General features: G+C 47.3%; 1 protein-coding gene across 11 annotated transcripts in view; it reads left to right on the top strand.

The window, feature by feature from the left end:
- Nucleotides 1-17,871: 17,871 nt before the first annotated feature.
- The window catches only part of MARK3 (microtubule affinity regulating kinase 3), a 108,135-nt gene continuing 102,011 nt past the window's right edge, over nucleotides 17,872-23,995 (top strand). For 6 of the 11 annotated variants that reach the window (XM_040333697.1, XM_040333694.1, XM_040333699.1 and 3 more), the window contains exon 1: nucleotides 17,872-18,417. In XM_040333697.1, coding sequence (XP_040189631.1) covers nucleotides 18,367-18,417 — 51 coding nt within the window. In that variant the 5' untranslated portion in view covers nucleotides 17,872-18,366. The remainder of the gene's footprint in view (nucleotides 18,418-23,995) is intronic. The other 5 variants (XM_040333702.1, XM_040333703.1, XM_040333701.1 and 2 more) reach the window with 3 other exon arrangements.

The raw sequence follows: 23,995 nt of genomic DNA, 5'->3' as shown, positions 1-23,995 counted from the left end.
CGATTATGACGCAGTGACGTGCGCGACGCTGTCATATAAGGAATTCCACGCATGCGTCTAATCATTACGACGCATGCGGGGGATCCCTTCGGACGGATGGATCCGGTGAGTCTATACAGACCAGCGGATCCATCCGTTGGGATGGATTCCAGCAGATGGATTTGTTTGGCATGTCAGCAAATATTCGATCTGCTGGAATCCATCCCAGGGGATAAATATCCGCGGAAACAGATCTGCTGGAGTGTACACACCATAGGATCTATCCGCTGAAACCCATTTGCTGGGATTTTTCAGCGGATGGATTCTATCGTGTGTACGGGGCCTTAGAGAACCGCTAAAATCAGCAAGCATGCATTCCATAAGGCAATAAACACAATGTTGTACTGTGCATTAAAATGGTTCTAAAGTCTTTTTTATCTTAACCACTTCAGCCCCGGAAAAATTTACCCCATTCCTGACCAGAGCACTTTTTGCTATTCGGCACTGCGTCGCTTTAACTGTCAATTGCGCGGTTGTGCGATCCTAATACCCAAACAAAATTGACATCCTTTTTTTCCCACAAATAGAGCTTTCTTTTGGTGGTATTTGATCACCTCTGCGGTTTTTATTTTTTGCGCTATAAACAAAAAAAGAGCAGCAATATTTTTATACTTTTTACTTTTTGCTATAATAAATATCCCCAAAAAACATAAAAAAATTGTTTTCTTCCGTTTAGGCTGGTATGTATTCTTGTACATATTTCTGATAAAAAAAAAAAAAAATGCAATAAGCGTCTATTGATTGGTTTGCACAAAAGTTATAGGCCCGGATTCACATACATCGGCGCATATTTATGCCCCCGTAGCGTATTTCTTTTATGCTACGCCGGCGCAGCGCACAGAGGCAAGCACTGGACTCACAAAGCACTCGCTCCCACTCGCTGTTAAAGAAACGCTGGGTTTACTCGGCGTAAGTCAGCGTGGGTGGAAGTGGGCGTGAGGCATGACCCCATGCAAATGATGGGCCAAGCGTCATAGAAGTACTTAAAACGAACGGCGCATGCGCCGTCCCATGCGCAGAATCACGTCGGAACTATTCCCTAAGATACGACGGATCACTGCCTACGACGTGAACGTAACCTACGCCCAGCCCTATTCACGTACTATGTAAACGACGTAAAATACAACGGGTCTGTTCCCTGGTCCATACCTTTGCATGAGTTGCGCCTCCTATATGGGGAATAACTTACCTATATGGACGCACACAGCATGGCTTGGAAGCGTGCCCCCCTCAGCACTCAGCTTGCTGAGGGGGGCGTTTAGAGCAGAGGAGGAGTGGAGAGTGCTGGTGGGGGATCCCAGAAGGGGAGATAAGGAGCAATTCTGTCTTTTATTTGCTTTGAAAACCACTTTAAAGTGTATTATAATGCTCATAAATGTGTGCTACAAGTGTGAATTTGCCTTTAAGTGGAAGAAAAACCTAACTATAAATATCCCCCCCCCCCCCTTCACTTTTCCCTACTTATCCTAACTAACCTGTATAAAAAAGTTTTGTATACTGCAGCTCTGTGTAAGGGAGTGCTCGACTGAATTCTGGGTGTTGTGATGCCCAGCTATTGTCAGCACTTCTGGCTCTCACTTGCAGCAGCTGCTCACAGACACAGGGGAGCTGCGGGATCACGTGACCAGACCAGAGCAGATTAAAAATAGGTAAGTATACAGTATACAAGGTAGTACAAGGGGGAGGGAACATTTTAAGAAAAAGATATACAGTAGTTACAGTGCCTTAAAAAAGTATTCCTACCCCTTGACATTTTCCACATTTTGTCATGTTACAACCAAAAACGTAAATGTATTTTATTGATATTTTATGTGACAGACGAACACAAGGTGGCACATAATTGTGAAGTGGAAAGAAAATGGACAAATATATGAAAGGTGTGGCGTGCATTTGTATTCGGCCCCCCTTTACTCTGATACCCCTAGCTAAAGTAGTAGAACCAATTGCCTTCAGAAGTCGCCTAATTAGTAAATAGAGTCCACCAGTGTATAATTCAATCCCAGTATAAATACAGCTGTTCTCTGAATCCCTCAGAGGTTTGTTAGAGAACCTTAGTGAACAAACAGCATCATGAAGGCCAAGGAACACACCAGACAGATCAGGCATAACAGGGAAAAATATCCCAAGATTTGAACATCTCATGGAGAGAACTGTTCAATCCATCATCGGAAAATGGAAAGAGCGTGGCACAGCTGCAAACCCACAAAGACATGGCCATCTCCCTAAACTAACAGGTCGAGTGAGAAGAGCATTAAACAGAGAAGCAGCAAAGAGGCCCATGGTTACTCTGGAGGAGCTTCAGAGATCCACAGCTCAGGTGGGAGAATCTATCCACAGGACAACTATAAGGCCTTGTACACATGATCAGTCTAAACCGATGAGAACGGACTGAAGGACCGTTCTCATCGGTTAACCGATGAAGCTGACTGATGGTCTGAGTGAGTGAGTGAAAAACGTATATAGCGCTGCACATGCGAACTGAATCGCCTCTGGGCGCTTGTTTGACCATTTCTCCTTTGACCTCAAAAGAGATGGGTTTTGATCTTTCTCCTAAAGGCCAAGTGGTTCTCCTCCAACCGAATGGAGGTTGGTAAAGTGTTCCAAAGTCGAGGGCCTTGGACAGCAAATCTTCTTTCTCCTTTGGACTTGTATCTGGTTTTGGGGATTTGGAGTAGATTTTGGTTGGAGGATCGCAGAACGCGATTGGGGTTGTAAGCCTTTAGTTTTTCACATAGATATTTGGGGGCATTTCCCAAAATACATTTATGCGTCAGACAAAGCGCTTTGAAAGTGATTCTGTCTTTCACTGGCAGCCAGTGAAGGCTTCTCAGTGAGGGTGAGATTGATTCCCATGTTTTTTTCCCAGTCACAAGTCGCGCGGCCGTATTCTGAACGATCTGTAGGCGAGTGATTTGGTACTTTGGGAGCCCAAGGTAAAGGGAATTTGCATAGTCAAGTCTGGAGTTAACAATTGTTCCCACCACGACTGCTATGTCTTCTTTAGGAATAAATGGAATAAGTCTGCGTAGTAGGCGCAGCAGATGGTGCGATCCGCTGACTACTGACCCTATTTGTGCATCCATTGTCATGTAGGCGTCGAAGATGACTCTGAGACTTTTGACTTTGGTGCTAGGGGTGATGATTTTGCCCAGAATGGGCGGAGGTGTCCAGGTTGTTGCCAGTTGATTCTTTCGATTGGCGTGAAACAGTAGAAATTCTGTTTTCGAACCGTTGAGTTTAAGATAACTCTTTGTCATCCAGTTCTCTATCACAGAGAGGCATTTCTCTAGTCCGAGATAATGATCCTTTTTATTGCAGATGCGAAAGTACAATTGTGTGTCATCTGCATAAGAGTGGTAGAGCAGCTTTTGGCTGCTGATGATTTCAAAAAGAGGGAGGAGATAGATATTAAACAGCACCGGCGACAGAGGGGATCCTTAAGGGACTCCGCATGGCGCTGTGCGTTTTTCAGAGGTGAATGGTCCCAGTTTTTACTACTTGTGATCGGTTTTCCAAAAAGGAGGAGAATCAGGATAAGTCACATTCCGCGACTCTGGCTACTTCAGCTAGCCCAGTCAGTAATAGTTTGTGGTCTACCGTGTCAAGAGCTGCGCTAAGGTCCAACAGTACCAGAAGACAAGATTCTCCTTCGTCTGCGGTCTCGAGAGCATCATCCCATATTTTGAGCAATGCTGTTTCCGTCCCGTGCCCTGGACGGAAACCCGATTGAAAAAGATTGAGCAAATTATGGGTGTCTAAATGCTGTTGCAGCTGTTGTACCACTACTTTCTCCATTACCTTGGAGAAGACATTCAGGCCTGTAATGGGACGACGGTGTTCAGGGTCCTTGGGGTTAAGGGTGGGTTTCTTTAAGATGGGTTTGATTATGCCTTGTTTCAACAGGGCGGGGCACTATTCCTTCCTTGAATGACTGGTTTATCAGCTACATGATAGGTGGTTCCAGAGAATATCGGCACATTCCTTCAGCAGTTTGGTAGGGATAATATCATAAGGCGCTGTGCTATTTCGCAGTGCCCTGATGATATTTTTAGTGGCCTCGATGGAGATGGGTTTTAGAGTAAACATTGTTGATTGTGGCTGATTTCTGTGGAAATTGGGCAGTTGACTAAGGGGGGGATTGAGGGGGGTACCGTTTTGCTGAATGCTTTCACGGATCCTTTTTAATTTTGTTAACGAAATGATCCGATAATTCATTGCAAAATTCTTGGGTATCTGAATTGGGGGATTCCAGACAGACTGGATTCATGGTCTGAGTGACTAAGTTGAAGAGTTCGCGGGGACGGTTTAGGGCATTGGTGATGATCTTGGAAAAATTATTTTTTTTTGCCTGGAAAATTTCTTTGTGGTATTTTTTTGTTATTTACTTGTAGATGGCGTGGTTTTCGTCTGTAGTGCTTCTTTTCCAAGCTGTTTCCGCTCTTCTGCGTTCTTGCTTTAGCAACGACAGCTGGTCATTAAACCAGCTGGAGTTGTATTTCCGGATGCAGGTTTTGCGTTTGGGCGCTACTAAGTCGGCTGACTGTAGTAGAGCTGTGTTAATGGCATCCAGGGTTTCAGTGGCTGATTGATGTAAATGCATTGTTTTTACTTTATTCCCTAATGTTATTATGGATGCTATGTCTGTACTTGCCATTTTTTCTCTTTGTTTTTTTTTTATATATATTTGTCCCCGAAATGTCGAGGGGACTTTGTATGCTTTGTACCTCTGCAAACGAAATAACATTTTGTTGGATTTAAAAAAAAAAAAAGTTATGACATTTACGTTAGGCTTTTCCCAGCGTAAAGTTGCCCCTGGGTCTATGAGGTGCAACCAATGTTAAGTATGGCCGTCGTTCCCGCGTCGAAATTTGAAAAGTTACGTCGTTTGCGTAATTCGTCCGTGAATGGGGCTGGACGCCATTTACGTTCACCTCAAAACCAATGACGTCCTTGCGATGTCATTTGGAGCAATGCACCCTGGGATATTTTATGGACGGCGCATGCGCAGTTCGTTAGGCGGGGGAACGCGCTTCATTTAAATGCTACACGCCCCCTACCCACCGAATTTGAATTCCGCTGGGTGATTTACGTTACGCCGCCGCAACTTTACACGCAAGTGCTTTGTAATTAAAGCACTTGCCTGAAACACTTGCGGCAGCGTAACGTAAATCAGATACGTTAGGCCCGCCCATTTTTACGCCGATCTTCGAGAATCTGGGCCTAAGTGTTTGTCGGAATGCTATCACAGCACATCGCCCTGAACACACCTCTTCTACCGTGAAACATGGTGTTGGCAGCATCATGTTTTGAGGATCCTTTTCCTCAGCAGGGACAGGGAAGGTGATCAGAGTTGATGGGAGGATGCCCACTGCACCGCTGGCATAGATGAGGTAAGGGTTCCCAGAGCTGACATTACTTGTCTGACTGATAGCTCTTGATTCGTCTGTAAGGAGGCTACGACCCTTAGTATCTTTAGTTTTTTGTCTTCTGGGAGAAAAATTCTTTGCTCCACTGAGCTTATCTGATACCCCAGAAATTGTGCCTCTTGGGTTGGGTTGAAATTAGATTTTTCCATATTTATGATCCAGCCCAATGCCTCTAGATGACTACAAGCTCTTTCGAGATCCTCCAACAATTTCTCCCTGGAGGGGGCAAAGAAGAGCAGGTCATCCAGGTATGGAATTACTGCTACCCCCTGTAAGCGAAGAGGAGCGAGGGCCTCTGCCATGACCTTTGTAAATATTCTCGGAGCCGAGGAAAGGCCGAAAGGGGAGGGATTGGAGATGTACGACCTCTTTTCACATGTTTACCGCCAATCTTAGAAATTTTTGGGATTGAGGGGCTATGGGGATATGCAGATAGGCATCTCGCAGGTCGATTGATGCCATAAAGCACTCCTTTGTCGAAAGATTTTTGACCGTGAAGATTAAGTCCATACAGAATTTTTTGTATAGGACCGATCTGTTCAGCAGCTTCAGGTTGAGAATAGGTCTGAAACTACCGGACGGCTTTTTTTATCATGAATACGTGGGAATAAAACCCCTGATAAAGCTCCCCCTGTGGTACTTGAGTTACAACCCCCTGGTTCATCAGATCCTTCAATAGGCTCTTCATTGCTAGGGATTTGACTATATCTCTTGGTAGATTTGTCAACAGGTACCTCTCTGCGGGAGGGTCCGAGAACTCTACTCTGTAACCTTGGGACAGCATAGAGAGAATATACTGATTTTCTGTTATGCTTGCCCAGAAAGGGAGAAAACTTTGAAGTCTTCCCCCCACCTGCAACCAGTTGTCATTGTGTTTTGTTGGTTGCCGCAGGAGGATGGAAAAGGACATTACCTTTGCCCTTTCCCTTCTGCCCTGACCAACCTTTCTTCCTCTCTTGAGGCTTGTTTTGTTCTTGAGCCCTTTGAGGACGAAAAAAACTTTTGCCTGTCTGCTTTTTCTTTTTGACAGGGAAATATTTCTTCTTGTTTGCAGTTCTGTCGAGCACTGCATCTAAATTGGGGCCAAACAATAAATCCCCTTGGAAGGGTACTCCACACAGCTTGGGCCAGATCCACAAAAACCTGGCGTAACTTAAAAAATCCCATTTAAGTTACACTGCCTTAAAGTTTCTACCTAAGTGCCCGATCCACAAAGCACTTATCTAGAAATTTCAGGCTGTGTAACTAAAATTCCGCCGGCGCAAGGCGTTCCTATTCAAATGGGGCGAGTCCCATTTAAATGAGGCGCGCTCCCGCGCCGGCCGTACTGCGCATGCGCGAATTTACGTTACGCCGAGTTTTGAGGATCGCGACGGCTTAAAAAAGTTGCGTCGAAAAAAAAAAAAAAAATGACAGCGTCGCTCGGCATGCATTCCTGAGGGAGAACTCCATGCCAATTTTCAAAGAAAAAAACGGCATGGGTTCCCCCCCCAGGAGCATACCAGGCCCTTAGGTCTGGTATGGGTTGTAAGGAGACCCCCCTACGCCGAAAAATAGACGTAGGGGGTCCCCCTACAATCCATACCAGACCCGTATCCAAAGCACGCTACCCGGCCGGTCAGGAAGGGAGTGGGGACGAGCGAGCGGCCCCCCCCCCTCCTGAGCCGTGCCAGGCCGCATGCCCTCAACATGGGGGGGTTGGGTGCTCTGGGGCAGGGGGGCGCACTACGGGCCCCCCCACCTCAGAGCACCCTGTCCCCATGTTGATGAGGACAGGACCTCTTCCCGACAACCCTTGCCATTGGTTGTCGGGGTCTGCGGGCGGGGGCTTATCGGAATCTGGGAGTCCCCTCAAATAAGGGGGCCCCCAGATACCGGCCCCCCACCCTAAGTGAATGGATATGGGGTACATCGTACCCCTATCCATTCACCTGTAGGCAAAAAGTTAGTTAATAAACACACAACACAAGGCTTTTTAAAATATTTTATTATTCTGCTCCGGATGCCCCCCCTGTCTTCGTTATTAGCTCAATTAGCAGGGGGGGCTTCTTCTTCCGCTCTCCGGGGGTCTTCCACTCTCCGGGGGTCTTCCACTCTCCGGGGGTCTTCTCCGCTCTCCGGGGGGGGCTTCTCCGGACTCCGGGGGGCTTCTTCCATCTTCTCCCCTCTTCCGCTGTTGACTCGGCGAACCCCGGTTCTTCTGCAGATGTCCGGTGCCTTCTTCTTCAGCGCTGGCTGCCTGCTATGTTTGTGTGTTAGCTCGATTTCAAACAGGCAGCCGGCGCGGTCTTCTGTGACGTCAGGGTCTTCTGTTCTTCTCCCCTCTTCCGATGTTGACTCGTCGCCTGTTGTCGCTGTAATGATGGAAGCGCGCCTTGCATCCCATTTATATAGGCATCACCGTCCCATCATGCTCCGGTAGGTACCCACGTGGTGGGTGCACGTGGGTAGGCACCCACCACGTGGGTACCTGCCGGAGCATGATGGGACGGTGATGCCTATATAAATGGGATGCAAGGCGCGCTTCCATCATTGCAGTGACAACAGGCGACGAGTCAACATCGGAAGAAGGGAGAAGAGAAGAGAAGAACCTGACGTCACAGAAGACCGCGCCGGCTGCCTGTTAGAAATTGAGCTAACACACAAACATAGCAGGCAGCCAGCGCTGAAGAAGAAGGCACCGGACATCTGCAGAAGAACCGGGGTTCGCCGAGTCAACAGCGGAAGAGGGGAGAAGATGGAAGAAGCCCCCCGGAGTCCGGAGAAGCCCCCCCCGGAGAGCGGAGAAGACCCCCGGAGAGTGGAAGACCCCCGGAGAGTGGAAGACCCCCGGAGAGCGGAAGAAGAAGCCCCCCCCCCTGCTAATTGAGCTAATAACGAAGACAGGGGGGGCATCCGGAGCAGAATAATAAAATATTTTAAAAAGCCTTGTGTTGTGTGTTTACTAACTAACTTTTTGCCTACAGGTGAATGGATAGGGGTACGATGTACCCCATATCCATTCACTTAGGGTGGGGGGCCGGTATCTGGGGGCCCCCTTATTTGAGGGGACTCCCAGATTCCGATAAGCCCCCGCCCGCAGACCCCGACAACCAATGGCAAGGGTTGTCGGGAAGAGGTCCTGTCCTCATCAACATGGGGACAGGGTGCTCTGAGGTGGGGGGCCCGTAGTGCGCCCCCCTGCCCCAGAGCACCCAACCCCCCCATGTTGAGGGCATGCGGCCTGGCACGGCTCAGGAGGGGGGGGGGGCGCTCGCTCGTCCCCACTCCCTTCCTGACCGGCCGGGTAGCGTGCTTTGGATACGGGTCTGGTATGGATTGTAGGGGGACCCCCTACGTCGATTTTTCGGCGTAGGGGGGTCCCCTTACAACCCATACCAGACCTAAGGGCCTGGTATGCTCCTGGGGGGGAACCCATGCCGGTTTTGTCTTTACAAATTGCCGTGGAGTTCTCCCTCGGGAATGCATACCAAATGCCGTCGCTGGAATGGGCTTTTACTTGGTGTGACTAGTTTACACTTTGTAGAACCAGCCCTAATTTTACACTTGCAAAATAACACTTACGGCGAAAAAACGAAGCTGGAAAGCTTTGTGGATCGCCTTAAGTGCTAATTTGCATACTAGAAACAGCATTTCGACTCGAAATGCCCCCAGCGGCGGATGCGGTACTGCATCCTAAGATTCGGCAGTGTAATTCAATTACACATGCCGGATCTTCTGCCTAACTTTGGAAAAAGCCTTTTGAGGATCGTTTCCAAAGTTACACACAGACTGAACAGCAGTTAAGTCGGCGTATCTCTTTTGAGGATCTGGCCCCTTGTTTTTAGATGTTGTGTCCCCCGGCCAGGTTTTTTAACCACAGCGCCCTCCTAACTGAATTAGTATGGGCCGCGGATCTTGCCATCATTCTGATAGACTCTGCTGATGCATCTGAGACATAGGCTACAGCTGCTGACAGGGTTGAAAAGGAGTCTAGGATTTCTTGCTTTGGAGAATCAGCTATTATATGATCCTTAAGCTGGTTCAACCAATACTCCATATTTCTGGAGACGCAAGTAGTTGCCATTGCTGGCTTAAGGTTGCCTATGATGGATTGCCAAGCCCTCTTTAATTGCTGATCCATCCTCTTATCCATGGGGTCTTTCAGAATCCCCATGTCCTCAAATGCTAGATCTGAAGATCTTGAGACTTGAGAAAAGGCTGCATCAAGTTTTGGAACTTTATTCCATGGAGCTGCTGGGTCTTCGTCAAAAGGAAACCTTTTCTTGTGTGCCTTAGCAAAGAAAGGTTTCTTTTCAGGATCAGTCCATTCTTTCTTGATTGCTTCAGAAATTACTGTATGGACTGGGAAGGTACGTATCTTGGGCTCACTGAGTCCTGCATACATCCTGTCATGTAAAGATAATTCTTTACGTTCCTCCTCTAATCCCAAAGTTGCATGAATAGCTTTTAGGAGGCCATCAACTTGTTCCAAAGACAATTTATATTTTGAAGACATATTCTCCAGCTCATCCTCCTCCTCATCTGATTCTTGAGAATGTGAGGGGGACTCTCTTCTGCCTCCACTACAGTGACTAACAGTGAGTCTTGTGAGGATTGTGAGGTAGAGGTCTGTCTCACAGATGGTTTCGTGAGTGAGGACTTAAAGGACTGAGGCCCCGTACACACGACCGAGTTTCTCGGCAGAATTCAGCCAGAAACTCGATCGGAGCCGTATTCTGCCGAGAAACCCGGCCGTGTGTACACTTTCGGCCGAGGAAGCCGACGAGCAACTCGTCGAGCCAAATAGAGAACATGTTCTCTATTTCCTCGTTGTTCAATGAGGAAAGTTGGCTCGCCGAGATCCTCGGCGGCTTCACAAGGAACTCGACGAGCAAAACGATGTGTTTTGCCCATCGAGTTCCTCGGACGTGTGTACGGGGCCTGAATAGTAGCATCCAATTCTTTTTTAACAGATGCGATTATGTCGCTGCAAGCGGCAGACGCTTCCTCCTTCACTAATGAGTCAATACATGTCTGACATAAAGCTTTTTTCCAGCCTTCAGATAGTTTAGACTTGCATGAAGTACATTAATTTTTATTCCCAGGATCAGAGCTCTTGGCCTGCCATGATAAGGAAAAAACACAGACAAACCATCCATCTGAGTCAGCCTGAAAACCAATCAAGATGCTCACCACAGGTGCACAGTGAGAGATCTACTACACTCATGTGCCCAAACAGGCCCCCGCCACCAGGGGGAAAAAAACACTCACCCCCCCCCCACCCTAAGGGAGAAGAGAGCTAGAGAGAGACCCCATAGTAAATGAGGGTAGAACCTCAGTCTACCCCTTACCTGGGCCTTGCTGGTGCCCGTGCCTGTTCCACCCGCTGCGGATCCTGTGTCCATGTTGAGGCAGCAGCGTGATGCTGGTGGCCAAACTGCACTAGTGCCACTGCACCAGAACAGAACCAGCTAACAAGGCACCAGACCTGTTCCTCCCTCAGCGCTTCCTGGCGGAAATGACGTCCATGCCCTGCGCCCGCTCGTAGGATGCCGCCCCTTCCGGTTACCTCACTTCCGGGGGAAGCAGCCTGACTGACCTTCCCAAGATGGCGGCGGCGTTCGGCTGCCCGGACAGGAAAAAAGATGTCCGCGCCTTCTACCTTGCCAAGGAGCAGTATCCCGGAGCAGTCCCTGGCTCACTGAGTACCGATGAGGGAGAAGGAGCCCATGCACAAGGCACTCTCTATCCAGTGAATCGGAGGAACAGACTCTCTGAGGTAAGAAAAAAACAGGTGGAGTAGGCAGATAAGACCTCTCAGGTAGTACCTAGAGAGCTTCTAACCCCCACATGTGTTCCCTGCTGGAGGAAACACAAAGACTGATGATAAGTGGAAGGAGCCTCCCTTTTAAGAAGTTTGGTGGAGGTGTGTTTCCTGTCAAGTGGGTGGAGCCACGCTCTCAAGGTGCTGTCCTGAAAGACGATAAGGGAAATTATGATTTTTACATGAAGGAGAGAAGTGCCAGAATAGGCCCGGTATGGAAGTGGTTAAAAAAATAAAATAACCTTTACAATCACTTTAAGGCAAAAACTTAGGGCCAGATTCACGTAGATCAGCGGATCTATAGATCCGCTCGTTCTACGTGAATTAAGATCCGCTCCCGCAAGTTTAGGAGGCAAGTGGCTAATTCACAAACCACTTACCTCCAAACTTGCGACGGCGGATCCTAAATCCCCCAGCGGAATTCAAATTCCGCGGCTAGGGGAGTGTCATATTTAAATCAGGCGCGCTCCCGCGCCGATTTAAATACGCATGCGTCGTCCGGGGAATTTCCCGGCGTGCATTGCTCCCACTGACGTCAATAGGACGTCAGTGGTTGCGACGTGATCTAGACTTGCGACGCGCGTGTTCGTGAATCGGCGTACGCAAACGACGTAGGAAATTTCAAAATCGACGCGGGAACGACGGCCATACTTAACAATACTTACCCCTGCTTTTAGCAGGGGTAAGTATACGACGGGTACCGCGCTACGGAAACGACGTAAGAACACCGCGTCGGGTCCGCGTACGGTCGTGAATTTCGCGTATCTCGCTGATTTACATATTATTCAGTGTAAATCAGCGGGAACGCCCCCGGCGCCATTTTTAATTCAAAAAAAAGATCCGACAGTGTAACACAGTGTGACACTGTCGGATCTCAGCCCTATCTATGCGTATCTGATTCTATGAATCAGGCGCATAGATAGGACCAGAAAAAATCCGAGATACGATGGTGTATCTGAGATACACCGTCGTATCTGCTTCGTGAATCTGGGCCACAAAGACTAACAATAGACATAAATACTGGGGTAGATTCAGCAAGCAATTACGCCTGCGTATCCATAGATACGCAGCGTAATTGCTAAGTAGCGCCGGAGTATCAACTTTCTGTATTCAGAAAGCTCGATACGCCGACTGTAGCCTAAGATACGACTAGCATAAGGCTCTTATGCCGTCGAATTTTAGGCTGCATTCTGACGCTGGCCGCTAGGTGGCGTTCCCGTAGTTGTCAGCGATCCACTTGCGTAAGTGGATTGTGAATGGCGCTGGACGCCATTTTTGTTCACGTCGAAGCAAATGACGGAAATTTTCCCGACGGAGCATGCGCAGTACGTTCGGCGCGGGAACGCGCCTAATTTAAATGATCCACGCCCCCTACGGGATCATTTAAATTACGCGCGCTTACGCCGGCCCCTTTTACGAAACGCCGCCGCAAATTACGGAGCAAATGCTTCGTGAATGAAGCGTAGCTCCAGTAATTTACGGAGGCGTAGCGTAAAAACGGTACGCTGCGCCGCCGTAGCAGTGCGTGCCCCTACCTGAATCTGCCCCATTGTGCCTGCTATACCTAGTGCATGATACTGATAAAATCAATCAATCCATGTGTGATCATCCTAAAAAAAAAGAAAAAGAAAAAAATATTTTATTTACAACTGTAAATGACATCTTTAATTGAATCAGTGACACAAATTGTGCGGAGAAATGGCCTGGGCTGGAGAGACAATGCGGTAATCTTATTACTCCAGTAAGACAATCTCACACATTGCCAGCTCAGGAAGAAACCAATGATATCACCTTCAATGAGACTAGTTTCACCTTACAGTCATACAATAACAATATAAAAAACACAATACCGTGATAATGATCTGTAATTACAACACTGAGCTTAATTAAAGGGATACTCCACTGAAACCTGCAAATTTAAAAAGGAAAACAATGCTTCCTGAGCATAAGAAGAAAAAGCTACAGTATGCCTGGGGGATGCAAAACAAAACAAAGGATTGTATTTTTTCAATATATTATCTATTCCTTTTATAACTGTTTGTAGCTGTTTGATTTTTAAAGTCGATGTTAAGGCTCCATTCACATTAGCGCATCTCCAAAGTCGCAGGATTTCCAGTGCAACTTTAGAGAGCGACTTTGATGCAAATTTGATCTGACTTTACACTCAATGGCCTGGATTCACATACATTGGCGCATATTTATGCCGGCGTAGCGTATCTAATATACGCTACGCCGACATCGCGCAGAGAGGCAAGCACCAAATTCTCAAAGCACTTGCCTCCCAAACTGCGCTGGGTTCCCTCAGCGTAAGCCGTCGTAAGTGGAAGTGGGCGTGAGCCATGCTAATGAGGCGTGACCCCATGCAAATGATGGGCCGAGTGCCATACAAGTACTTAAAATGAACAGCACATTCGCCGTCCCGTGGACGTATCCCAGTGCGCATGCTCAGAATCACGTCGGAACTACTCCCTAAGATACGACGGATCACTGCCTACGACGTGAATGTAACCTACGCCGAGCCCTATTCACGTACTACGTAAACGACGTAAAATACGACGGCTGTGTTCCCTGGTCCAAACCTTTGCATGGGTTGCGCCTCATATATGGGGAATAACTTTACGCCGGACGTACGACTTACGCAAACCGCGTATATTATGCGCCGGGCGCAAGTACGTTTGTGAATCGGCGTATCTTCCACATTTGCATATGTGCATAGCAAATCAATAGGAGCGGCAAATGCGCCCAGCGTAAATATGCGCCCACGATACGATGGCGTAGGCAAGTTACGTCGGTCGTAGGAAGCCTATTTTTAGGCGTATCTCAGATTGTGGGCACGGCGCATTGATACGACGGCGCATAGTTACACTTATGCGGCGTATCTCGAGATACGTCGGCGTAAGTGCTTTGTGAATCTGGGCCAATGGATCTAATTCGCACAAAAGTAGTGCAATTAGTAGTGCAGCTGCAGTGTAAACAGTAACATAGGATTTAATGGGGAATAGTTTTCATGCACTTTTTCGCCCTGGAATAGTGCGGCAAAAGATAGAATTGAAAAAAGATAGGCAAGTAAGTACATAAACAAAAGGGAATTGTCTCGCATAGTGCATATAGATTAACAAACATCCCAACAAACACAATTTCACACAAAGGACAATTCACCCTCCATCTGTACAGACCCCACCCTCCCCAGGAGTACAGACCCCCCCAGGACAATTCACCCCCCTCCATCTGTACAGACCCCCCCAGCACAATTCACCCCCCAGGATTACAGACCCCCCCCATTCATGCACCTGGGTGTGCAGCTGTCTGGAGAGATACTTGCTCAGTCACTGACTGGGTGGCACGATGTGATAGGAGGCAGCCACTAAGAGTGAGACAGCACAGTCTCACTCAGACAGGGATAGCGCAGCGCCGGGACCCAGGACTCTCCATCGGGCCTTGGCGCCGCTCAGGATAGTCACTGTGCTCGTCTCCGCGCCATTTACAGAACCAAGAGGCGGAGCCTGGGTGACAAGAAAGCGGGCAATGTACATAGGGACACAGCATCAGTCACCTCCCCCAGTCAGTCCCCTCCCCCCACAGTTAGAAACACTATGCAGGGCACACATTTAACCCCTTCCTCGCCCCCTAGTGTTAACCCCTTCCCTGCCAGTCACATTTACACAGTAATCAGTGCATATTTATAGCACTGATCGCTGTATAAATGTGAATGGTCCCAAAAATGTGTCAAAAGTGTCCGATGTGTCCACCATAATGTCGCAGTCCCAATAAAAATCGCAGATCGCCACCATTACTAGTAAAAAAATAATAATAAAAAAAAATAAATAAAATTCTGTCCCCTATTTTGTAGGCACTATAACTTTTGCGCAAATCAGTCGCTTATTGCGATTTTTTTTTTTTACCAAAAATATGTAGAAGAATACATATCGGCCTAAACTGAGAATTTTTTTTTTTTAATTGGGATATTTATTATAGCAAAAAGTAAAAAATATTGTGTTTTTTTTCCAAATTGTCGCTCTTTTTTTGATAATAGCGCAAAAAATAATATATATATAAAAATATTTGTGGGATAAAAAGGACGTCAATTTTGTTTGGGAGCCACGTCGCACGACCAAAAAAAATAAAAAAATACGACATGCCAAATGTGGCATGTAAGGGGGCGAGGAGTACTTAAAGCAGAAGTTCCACTTTTGGGTGGAACTCCGTTTTAAAGTGGGGGTTCACCCTTAGGCCTCTTTCACACTGGGCGGATCAGTAATGATCTGCCCCGTGCACCTCCGCTTGCTCAGCGGGGATCGCTCCGTTGATCCCCGCTGAGCCGGCGGATGACAGGACGGTCCCCCCACACTGTGCAGGGACCGCCCTGTCTTTTCTCCGCTCCCCCCTATGGGAGGATCGGATGAACACGGACCGTATGTCCGTGTTCACCCGATCCGATCCGCCAGACGGAAGAAAAAGTAGGTTTTTCCTCCGTCACACTTTGGCAGATCGGAGCGGGTCGGATGTCAGCGGGCATGTCACCCCTGACATCCGCGGCTCCATAGAGGAGCACGGAGCGCCCATACAGGTCCGCAAAAAAACTGACAGACAGACCTGTACGGGCGCTCAGTGTGAAAGAGCCCTAAAACAACAATAGAACGTTACATCCAGCATACTGCTGACATCTACAGTAGGCTGGATTTTTTTTGTACCGCTGTACTTACGGTCTTATGGTATTTTTCACAGGTTTTCCGGGTTCTCGCTCCCCCGGGGAGTAGGCGTTCCTTAGATGATTGACGTTCGGGTAAAGCGCGTCATCGCCTTCCGAAAATATCCGAGGGGGACTCGGCACTTTACGGCGCTTGCGCAGTCAGCTCTACACGGCAGGCGCAGGCGACGTAAAGAGCCGAGTCCCCGTCGGACATTTTCGGAAGGCGATGGCGCGCTTTACCCGCACGTCAATCGTCTCCTGGGAGGATCAACACTTACTCCCAGGAGACATTGCGCAGAGCTCCCCGTCGGGGGAAAAGCAGCGACACGCCCACTCCCCGCAAGGAAGAAGACCCGGAAGTGAGGCTGAAGACAGGTAAGTGTACACATTAAAAAAAAAATGACAACGCTACAAGCCTTTATTAACCGGTTAACGCCCGCCGCATGTATATGTACGTCCACAGAATGGCACGTACAGGCATATGGGCGTACATGTACGTCCGCGCCTTTCCGATCGGGACCCCCCCTGGTACATGCGGCGGTCGGTAACCCGCGGGGAGCGATCCGGGACGAAGGCGCGGCTATTCGTTTCTAGCCGCCCCCTCGCGATCGCTCCCCGGAGCTGAAGAACGAGGAGAGCCGTATGTAAACACGGCTTCCCCGTGCTTCACTGTGGCGGCTGCATCGATCGAGTGATCCTTTTTATAGGGAGACTCGATCGATGACGTCAGAACTACAGCCACACCCCCCTACAGTTGTAAACACACACTAGGTGAACCCTAACTCCTACAGCGCCCCTTGTGGTTAACTCCCAAACTGCAACTGTCATTTTCACAATAAACAATGCAATTTAAATGCATTTTTTGCTGTGAAAATTACAATGGTCCCAAAAATGTGTCAAAATTGTCCGAAGTGTCCGCCATAATGCCGCAGTCACGAAAAAATCGCTGATCACCGCCATTAGTAGTAAACAAAAAAAATGCAATAAAACTATCCCCTATTTTGTAAACGCTATAAATTTTGCGCAAACCAACCGATAAACGCTTATTGCGATTTTTTTTACCAAAAATAGGTAGAAGAATACGTATCGGCCTAAACTGAGGGAAAAAATAATTTTTATATATGTTTTTGGGGGATATTTATTATAGCAAAAAGTAAAAAATATTGAATTTTTTTTTAAATTTACGCTCTATTTTTGTTTATAGCGCAAAAAATAAAAACCGCAGAGGTGATCAAATACCACCAAAAGAAAGCTCTATTTGTGGGGAAAAAAGGACGCCAATTTTGCTTGGGAGCCACGTCGCACGACCGCGCAATTGTCTGTTAAAGCGACGCAGTGCCGAATTCGCAAAACCTGGTCTGGGCATTTAGCTTCAAAATGGTCCGGGGCTTAAGTGGTTAAAGCTGGAGATAGGTTAGCGAAAAAGTTAATTTTGAGGGTGAACTTCCGCTTTAACTTGTAAACAACAAGTGTCAAAGCAAAAACTGTGTGACATAAGAAAATTGCAAACAACCGCTATTTTATTCTCTGCTAAAAAAAAGAAATCTATAATGTTTGGGAGTTCCACGTAACTTTCTAGCAAAAAAATAAATAAAAAGATACATTTTCCAAGTAGGAGAGGAGTGTCAGAACAGACAAGAGGTTAATGAATAAAAAATACTGAGAACGACTTTTGGAACATCAACATATATGGAATTTTACGGATTGTGTTTACATCTCCTTGGCTTTAGAGTCTCCTGTGTACCCTGTGTTGCCTATAGCAACCAATCAGCGGCGGCCTTTTATTTCTAGCCCCTGCAGCAACAACCCCAGCTGCAACGCGATTGGTTGCTCCGAGCAACGCCCCCTCCCACCTTCCCGACTTCAGCTGCCCCAGTCGCTCCTAGCAACAACATTTAACCCGTACTCTATCCCGCCCCCAATCAGCGCCTCCGACGGAGACGGCGTCATTTCCGGCGGCTGTAGGGCTAGGCTGATCGGATCCGTCCGGAGGAAGCGGTTCGGCCATCTTGGATGGTGTAGTAGCAGCACGGAGGGGGCAGAGCGGTCCATCCGGGGAGGAAGAGACACCGGCGACCGCCCCCAGATGTTCAGGGAAGCCCGAGGAGCCACCCGGGCTCGGCGTACAGCGACAGCGGCCTAGGCTTGCCTCCCGGCCCGGGAGAGTGTGTGAGCCTCGCCCCTGGAAGCCTCACACCGGGGCCTGTGTGACTGGCTGCGCTGTGTCCATAGAGGATGATGTGAGCTCCGTCCTCCCCGCTGTGTGTAGAGAATGAGCCCCCTGGAGGCCACAAGGTGTCAGCTGCGGTGAGAACCCCCCCACAGTCCTTCCAGCCAATCACCGGGGATCTGATCTGTAACCACTATCCTTCGTCTATCACCGGCCACCACAAGGGAACACCACCATGTCCACCAGAACCCCACTGCCCACCGTCAACGAGCGCGACACCGAAAACGTAAGTCCACCTAACGCCACGTCCTTCTGTGTCCCCCCCGGGGGAGCGTTACATTCAGGGGGCGCTAAATGGTCACACTGCACACTTTGTTGGATTTTGGGGGGATCGCTATGTTTTGGGGTCCCGTAATAAAGGAAGGTGAAGACTGACGTAGGTTTCACGTCTTCTGTCGCTTGTTGCCGGGCTGAATCTCAACGCCGAGTTCTGAGGTTCATTTTTTTGGGGGGGCCCTGAGTTATATGAAGAGACTTTCTTGGGTCCTGTAGCATGACCTATTTTTTATTAAGGGGGCTAGAATCAAATTCTGGGGTCCTTTAATGGTCACATGTTTACTTTGTTGGGTTTTGGGGGGTTCTGTTTTATTTCTGGGTCCTGTAACGTAGTTGTACCCAGTGGAGAATGAAGGATCTAGAATAAACATTTTGGGCTCTTAAAGGGGTGTTCCGGAAAAATTAAAAGCCAGCAGCTACACATACTGCAGCTGCTGGCTTTTAATAAATGGAGACTTGCCTGTCCTGCAGTCCCTCGATGTCGGCACCGCAGCTGATGTTTCCCATCAGCTGCCGTCGCCATTGCCGGTAAGGGAACCCGGCAGTTTAGCCTTTCGGCTTCACGCCAGGAACCCTACCGCGCATGTGCAGGGCTCCGCTCCTCTCTCCTATTAGCCTGGCGCCCGGAGGAGAAGGAGGGAGCCCCGAGGTCACGGCTACGGCCGGACTCCTGGAAGTGGGGAAGGATAGCTGTCTTTGACAGGTATCCAGTCTCCCCCTCCGAAAGGTGCCAATTGTGGCACCGGAGGGGGGGAGGAATCCGATGAGCGACAGTTGCACTTTAGGGTGGAGCTCCGCTTTAATGGTCACACTGTTCCGCCTTTTGGGGGAATTCTGTCTTTTGGGGTCCAGCCAAAACATTGACTAACATTGACTAACACGCAATCAGAATATCGTCCAACTTTTTTTCGCTTAAAGCAGAGGTTCCACTTTTTTTTTTTTTTTTTAATAAAGCCAGCAGCTACAAATACGGCAGCTGCTGACTTTTAAAAAAATGGACACTTGCCTGTCCAGCGTGCCCGCGATGTCGGCAATCACTCGGTCCTCCGCTGCTTCCGCCTCCATCCTCGGTGAGGGAATCAGGAAGTGAAGCCTTGCGGCTCCACTGCCCAATTCCCTACTGCGCATGCGCGAGGATCGCGGCGCGCCGTCACTGGTCCCCGCTCTCTCCCGGGAACAGTGTTTCCCAGAAGACAACGGGGGGGGGACGGGGACGGGTGACGTGACAGGCTGAATTTCCCACGTGGATCAGAACCCGGAAGTGGTGCAAATGCATGTCTCAGACAGGTATCTGCACCCCCCTCCCCCCTGAAAGGTGCCAAATGTGTCACCGGAGGGGGGGGGGGGAGAAGGGATCCAAAAAGCGGAAGTTCACTTTTTGTGTGAGCCTCCGCTTTAATAGTCTCAAGTACAAATTAAATGGGTTAGTAAAGTTGCAAAAATTCTCGTACAACAGAAAAAAAGAAAATCGGAAGTGATGTCATGTGTGATGTATTTGTATTTTCGGACGACAACTCTACTGACTAAACGAAAATCGGAAGTGATGTCATGTGTTGTGATGTATTTGTATTGTATTTTCGGACGATAACTCTGACTAAACGAAAATCGGACGATCTGGTATACGAGATGATTTTTCGTGCATGTCCGATAAAATCGTATTGGATGAGCTGTCATGATCGGCCCTCGAAAGCTCTGTACCAACGATCGGATTATCGTACGATTCTTCCTCGGACGACACTTTTCGTACGATATTCGTATCGTGTGTACGGGCCATTAGGTTTGACATCTTCTGTCACTTGTAGCGCGGCAGACACTGATTTTTGGATTCCTTCTGATCGCTTGATTAAATGAGAAGCTATTCTTATTTTTGGGAGCTATACCATCATCTATTTGTACCAGGGTGAGAGTTCTAAAACAACATTTCTGGGGTTTCGTAATGGTCACACCACGCATTTTGGTGGGGTTTGGTGGGAAGCGCTCTATTTGGGGTTCTGTACCATAACCTATTGTACCTAGGGTATGTTGGAGATCTACGTTTTGGGGCTCAATGGTCACTCCACGCTGGGTTTTGGGGATCGCTTTATTTTGGGTTGCTGTAACTTTTTTTTTTTTTTTATTATACAGTATTTTACTCCGTGGAGCTTGAGTGATCTAGAATTAAATTTTGGGCACACTGTTTGCTTTGTTGGGTTTCCGTAACAAAGGAAGACGAACACTGACATAGGTTTGACATCTTTTGTCACTTGTTGCTGTGTGTGTGTGTGTGTGTGTGTGTGTGTGTGTGTGTGTGTGTGTGATGGGGCTGACTCAATGCTGAGTTTTGAGATTCATTTATTGCAGGGCCTGATTTATACAAAGAGCCAGATCCAGGGGTACGTTAAGGGATCTAGAATTCTAAACTGGGGTCCCTTATGCTATCGCATTCACTTTGGGTTTTGGGTGTTCCTCCTATTTGGGTGTCTTGTAACGTCATCTATTTGTACCCAGTGGAGCATGAGGGATCTAGAATGACATTTTGGGGATCTAAATGGTCACATGTTTCACTTTGTTGTGTTTTTTTTGGGGTCCAGCCATCTGGACCACCAAAGGAAGATTAACATTGATTTAGGTTTGTCATCTTCTGTCACTTGGTGTGTAGTCAGGGTGCTGAAACTTATGTTGGGACCTTGTTACATTGTTTTTTTTGTGGGGGGGGGGGGAGGTTGATTTGTACAAAAGAGCTTTTCTTATATATATTTTTTTGCGTGCTGCTGATCTGTTTGCACCCAGGGTGCATTGAGGGTTCTGGAATGAAATTTTGGGGCTCTTAATGGTCACGCTGTTCACTTTGTCCTGTTTTGGGGGTCCAGCTATCTGGACCGCCAAAGGAAAATTAACATCATAGCGGAGTTCCACCCATTTAAAAGCCAGCAGCTCCAGAAAGTGTAGGCGCTGACTTTTAATAAACAGACGTTCGTCGGTCCCATGGTCAAGTGATGCAGCCGCATGAAGTCTCACGCCCCCCCCCTTCTCTCTGTGGTGCCGGCATTGCAAATGTGGGTGCGCACTATTCATTATGAAATCTTCTGGGACCTGTGATATGTCCCAGAAGATTGCAGGGGGGGAGAGAAGAGGACTTCTGGCGCAAGGATAGATAGCCGGAGCTGGGTACCTGTGAAAACATAAAGCAGAAGTTCAGTTTTTGGGTGGAACTCCACTTTAACTTAGGTTTGACATTTGTGACAGGGCTGAAACCGATGTCGATTCTGCTTTTTTTTTTTTTTTTTGATTTATACGAGGAGCATTTCCTATATATATTTTTTTTTTGTGTGTGCTGCCGTATGAGCTGTTTGTACCCAGGGTGCATTGAGGTTTCTAGAATTGCATTTTGGGGTTCCTTAATGATCACACCATTCACTTTGGGTTTTGGGGTCCTATAGCATGATCTGTTTGTACACGGTGGAGCGTAAGGGATCTACAATACATTTTTGAGACTCTTAATGGTCACACCATTGATTTTGTTGGGGTTCTGTAACATTATCTATTTGTACCTAGGGTGCGTTGAGGGATCTAGAATTCTATTTCAGGGCTCTAAATGGTCATACCACTCACGTTGTTGTGTTTTGTGAATCTCTTTATTTTGGGGTGCTGTAATTTTTTTTTTTATGTACCCAGTGGAGTGTGAAGAATCTAAAATGAAATTTTGGGGCGCCTTTATGGTCACACTGTTTGCTTTGTTGGGTTTTGGGGATCGCTATGTTTTGGTGTTTTTGTAACAAAGGAAGATGAACACCGACAGGTTTGACGTCTTCTGTCACTTGTTGCCGTGTGTGTGTGTGTGTGTGTGTGTGTGTGAGTGAGTGTGACGGGGCTGAAACCCAACGCTGAGTTTTGAGATTCATTCATTGCCAGGTCTGATTTATACAAAGAGCCTTTCTTATATGTTGGGTCCTGTAACACGACCTATTTGTACACAGGGGTGCATTGCGGAATTTATAATTAAAGGGGTTGTTAAGGTTATTTTTATTTTTTTATTAACAAACATGTTGGAATGCATTAAGGTGAAAAACCTTGAGGGTTTACAACCCCTTTAAATTCTGGGGTCCTTTAATTGTCACACATTCACTTTGTTGGGTTTTTGAGGAGCCCTTTATTTTTGGGGTACTTGTAAGGTGGTCTATTTGTACAAAGTGGAGCGTGAGATATATAGAATTACTTTTTGGGGCTCCTAATGGTCACACTGTGTTCACTTGAGTTTTGGGAGTTCAGTCTTTTGGGGTCCAGCTGTCTGGATCGCCAAAGAAAGATTGACTTAGGTTTGCCATGTTCTGTCACTTGGCGTGTAGTGGGGGTGAAACCCATGTTGGGTTTTGGGATTTTTTTTTTTTGGGGGGGCATGACTTTTATAAGAGCCTTTTATATTTATATTTATATATATATATATATATATATATATATATATATATATATATATATATATATATATATATATATATATATATATATATATATATATATATATATATATATATATATATATATATATATATATATATATAAAAATTTTTTCTGTGTGTGCTGCAATATGATCTGTTTGCACCCAGGGTGCATTGAGGGTTCTAGAATTACATTTTGGGGCTCTTAATGGTCACATTGTTCACTTTGTTGTGTTTTTTGGTGGAATTCAGTTTTTTTGGGGGGTTCCAGCCATTTTGACAGCCAAAGGACGATGAACGTTGACTTGGGTTTGACATCTTCTGTCAGTTGTACGGTGTGTAGCGATGGCTTAGTGTCTGTCACCCCTCTCTGCCAATCCCTCCACTGGTTTCCTCTCACCCAATGACTACAATTCAATATTCTAACAACGTAAAAAGCTATCCACAACTTGGGGGCCCCCAGCTACATCACTTACCTAGTCTCAAAATACCAACCAAATCGTTTCTTCGTTCCTCCCAAGACCTCCTCCTCTCTAGCTACCTTGTCACCTCCAGAGCCTCTCCCATCCTCTAGCTCTCCCTTCCCCAATCTGGCTATCGCCTACTATGGCCACTTTTAGATGATGCCTGAAAACTCATCTCTTCAGAGAAGCCGATCCTGCTCCCACCTGACAACCGTACATTTTATTTCCCCCACAGTTATTGCCATGTGTATCTCTGGGCCCCCTTTTTGCATCGGGTCAAATGTCAAATCGAATGCCAATTTGATGCCAGCACTGTCCGAAATGGTGCAACGCCGACTTTGCAGCACTGCACCGATACCCAAAAGTTGTCTCTGCACTACTTTTGGTGACTTCGGGGCTGATTTCAATAGACATCTGTGCAGGAACCGCTCACAAAGTCAGACTGACATGCCGGTTTGAAGTTGTGCGAGTTGAAACCCGCATTTCATTGTGAACCTAGGTGTAGATTGTAAGCTCTAGCAAGCAAAGCCCTCTGATTCCTCCTGTATTGAATTCTATTGTACAGTCTGCCCTTCTGTAAACTGTTGGTGCTATATAAATCCTGTATAATAAGAGTATTCGGACTGTCCCTCCAGCATACATGTTCAGT

The sequence above is a fragment of the Rana temporaria genome, chromosome 13 (genome assembly GCF_905171775.1).
Source record: "Rana temporaria chromosome 13, aRanTem1.1, whole genome shotgun sequence".
Lineage (NCBI taxonomy): Eukaryota > Metazoa > Chordata > Amphibia > Anura > Ranidae > Rana > Rana temporaria.
This window is presented reverse-complemented; position numbering and strand designations above follow the sequence as displayed.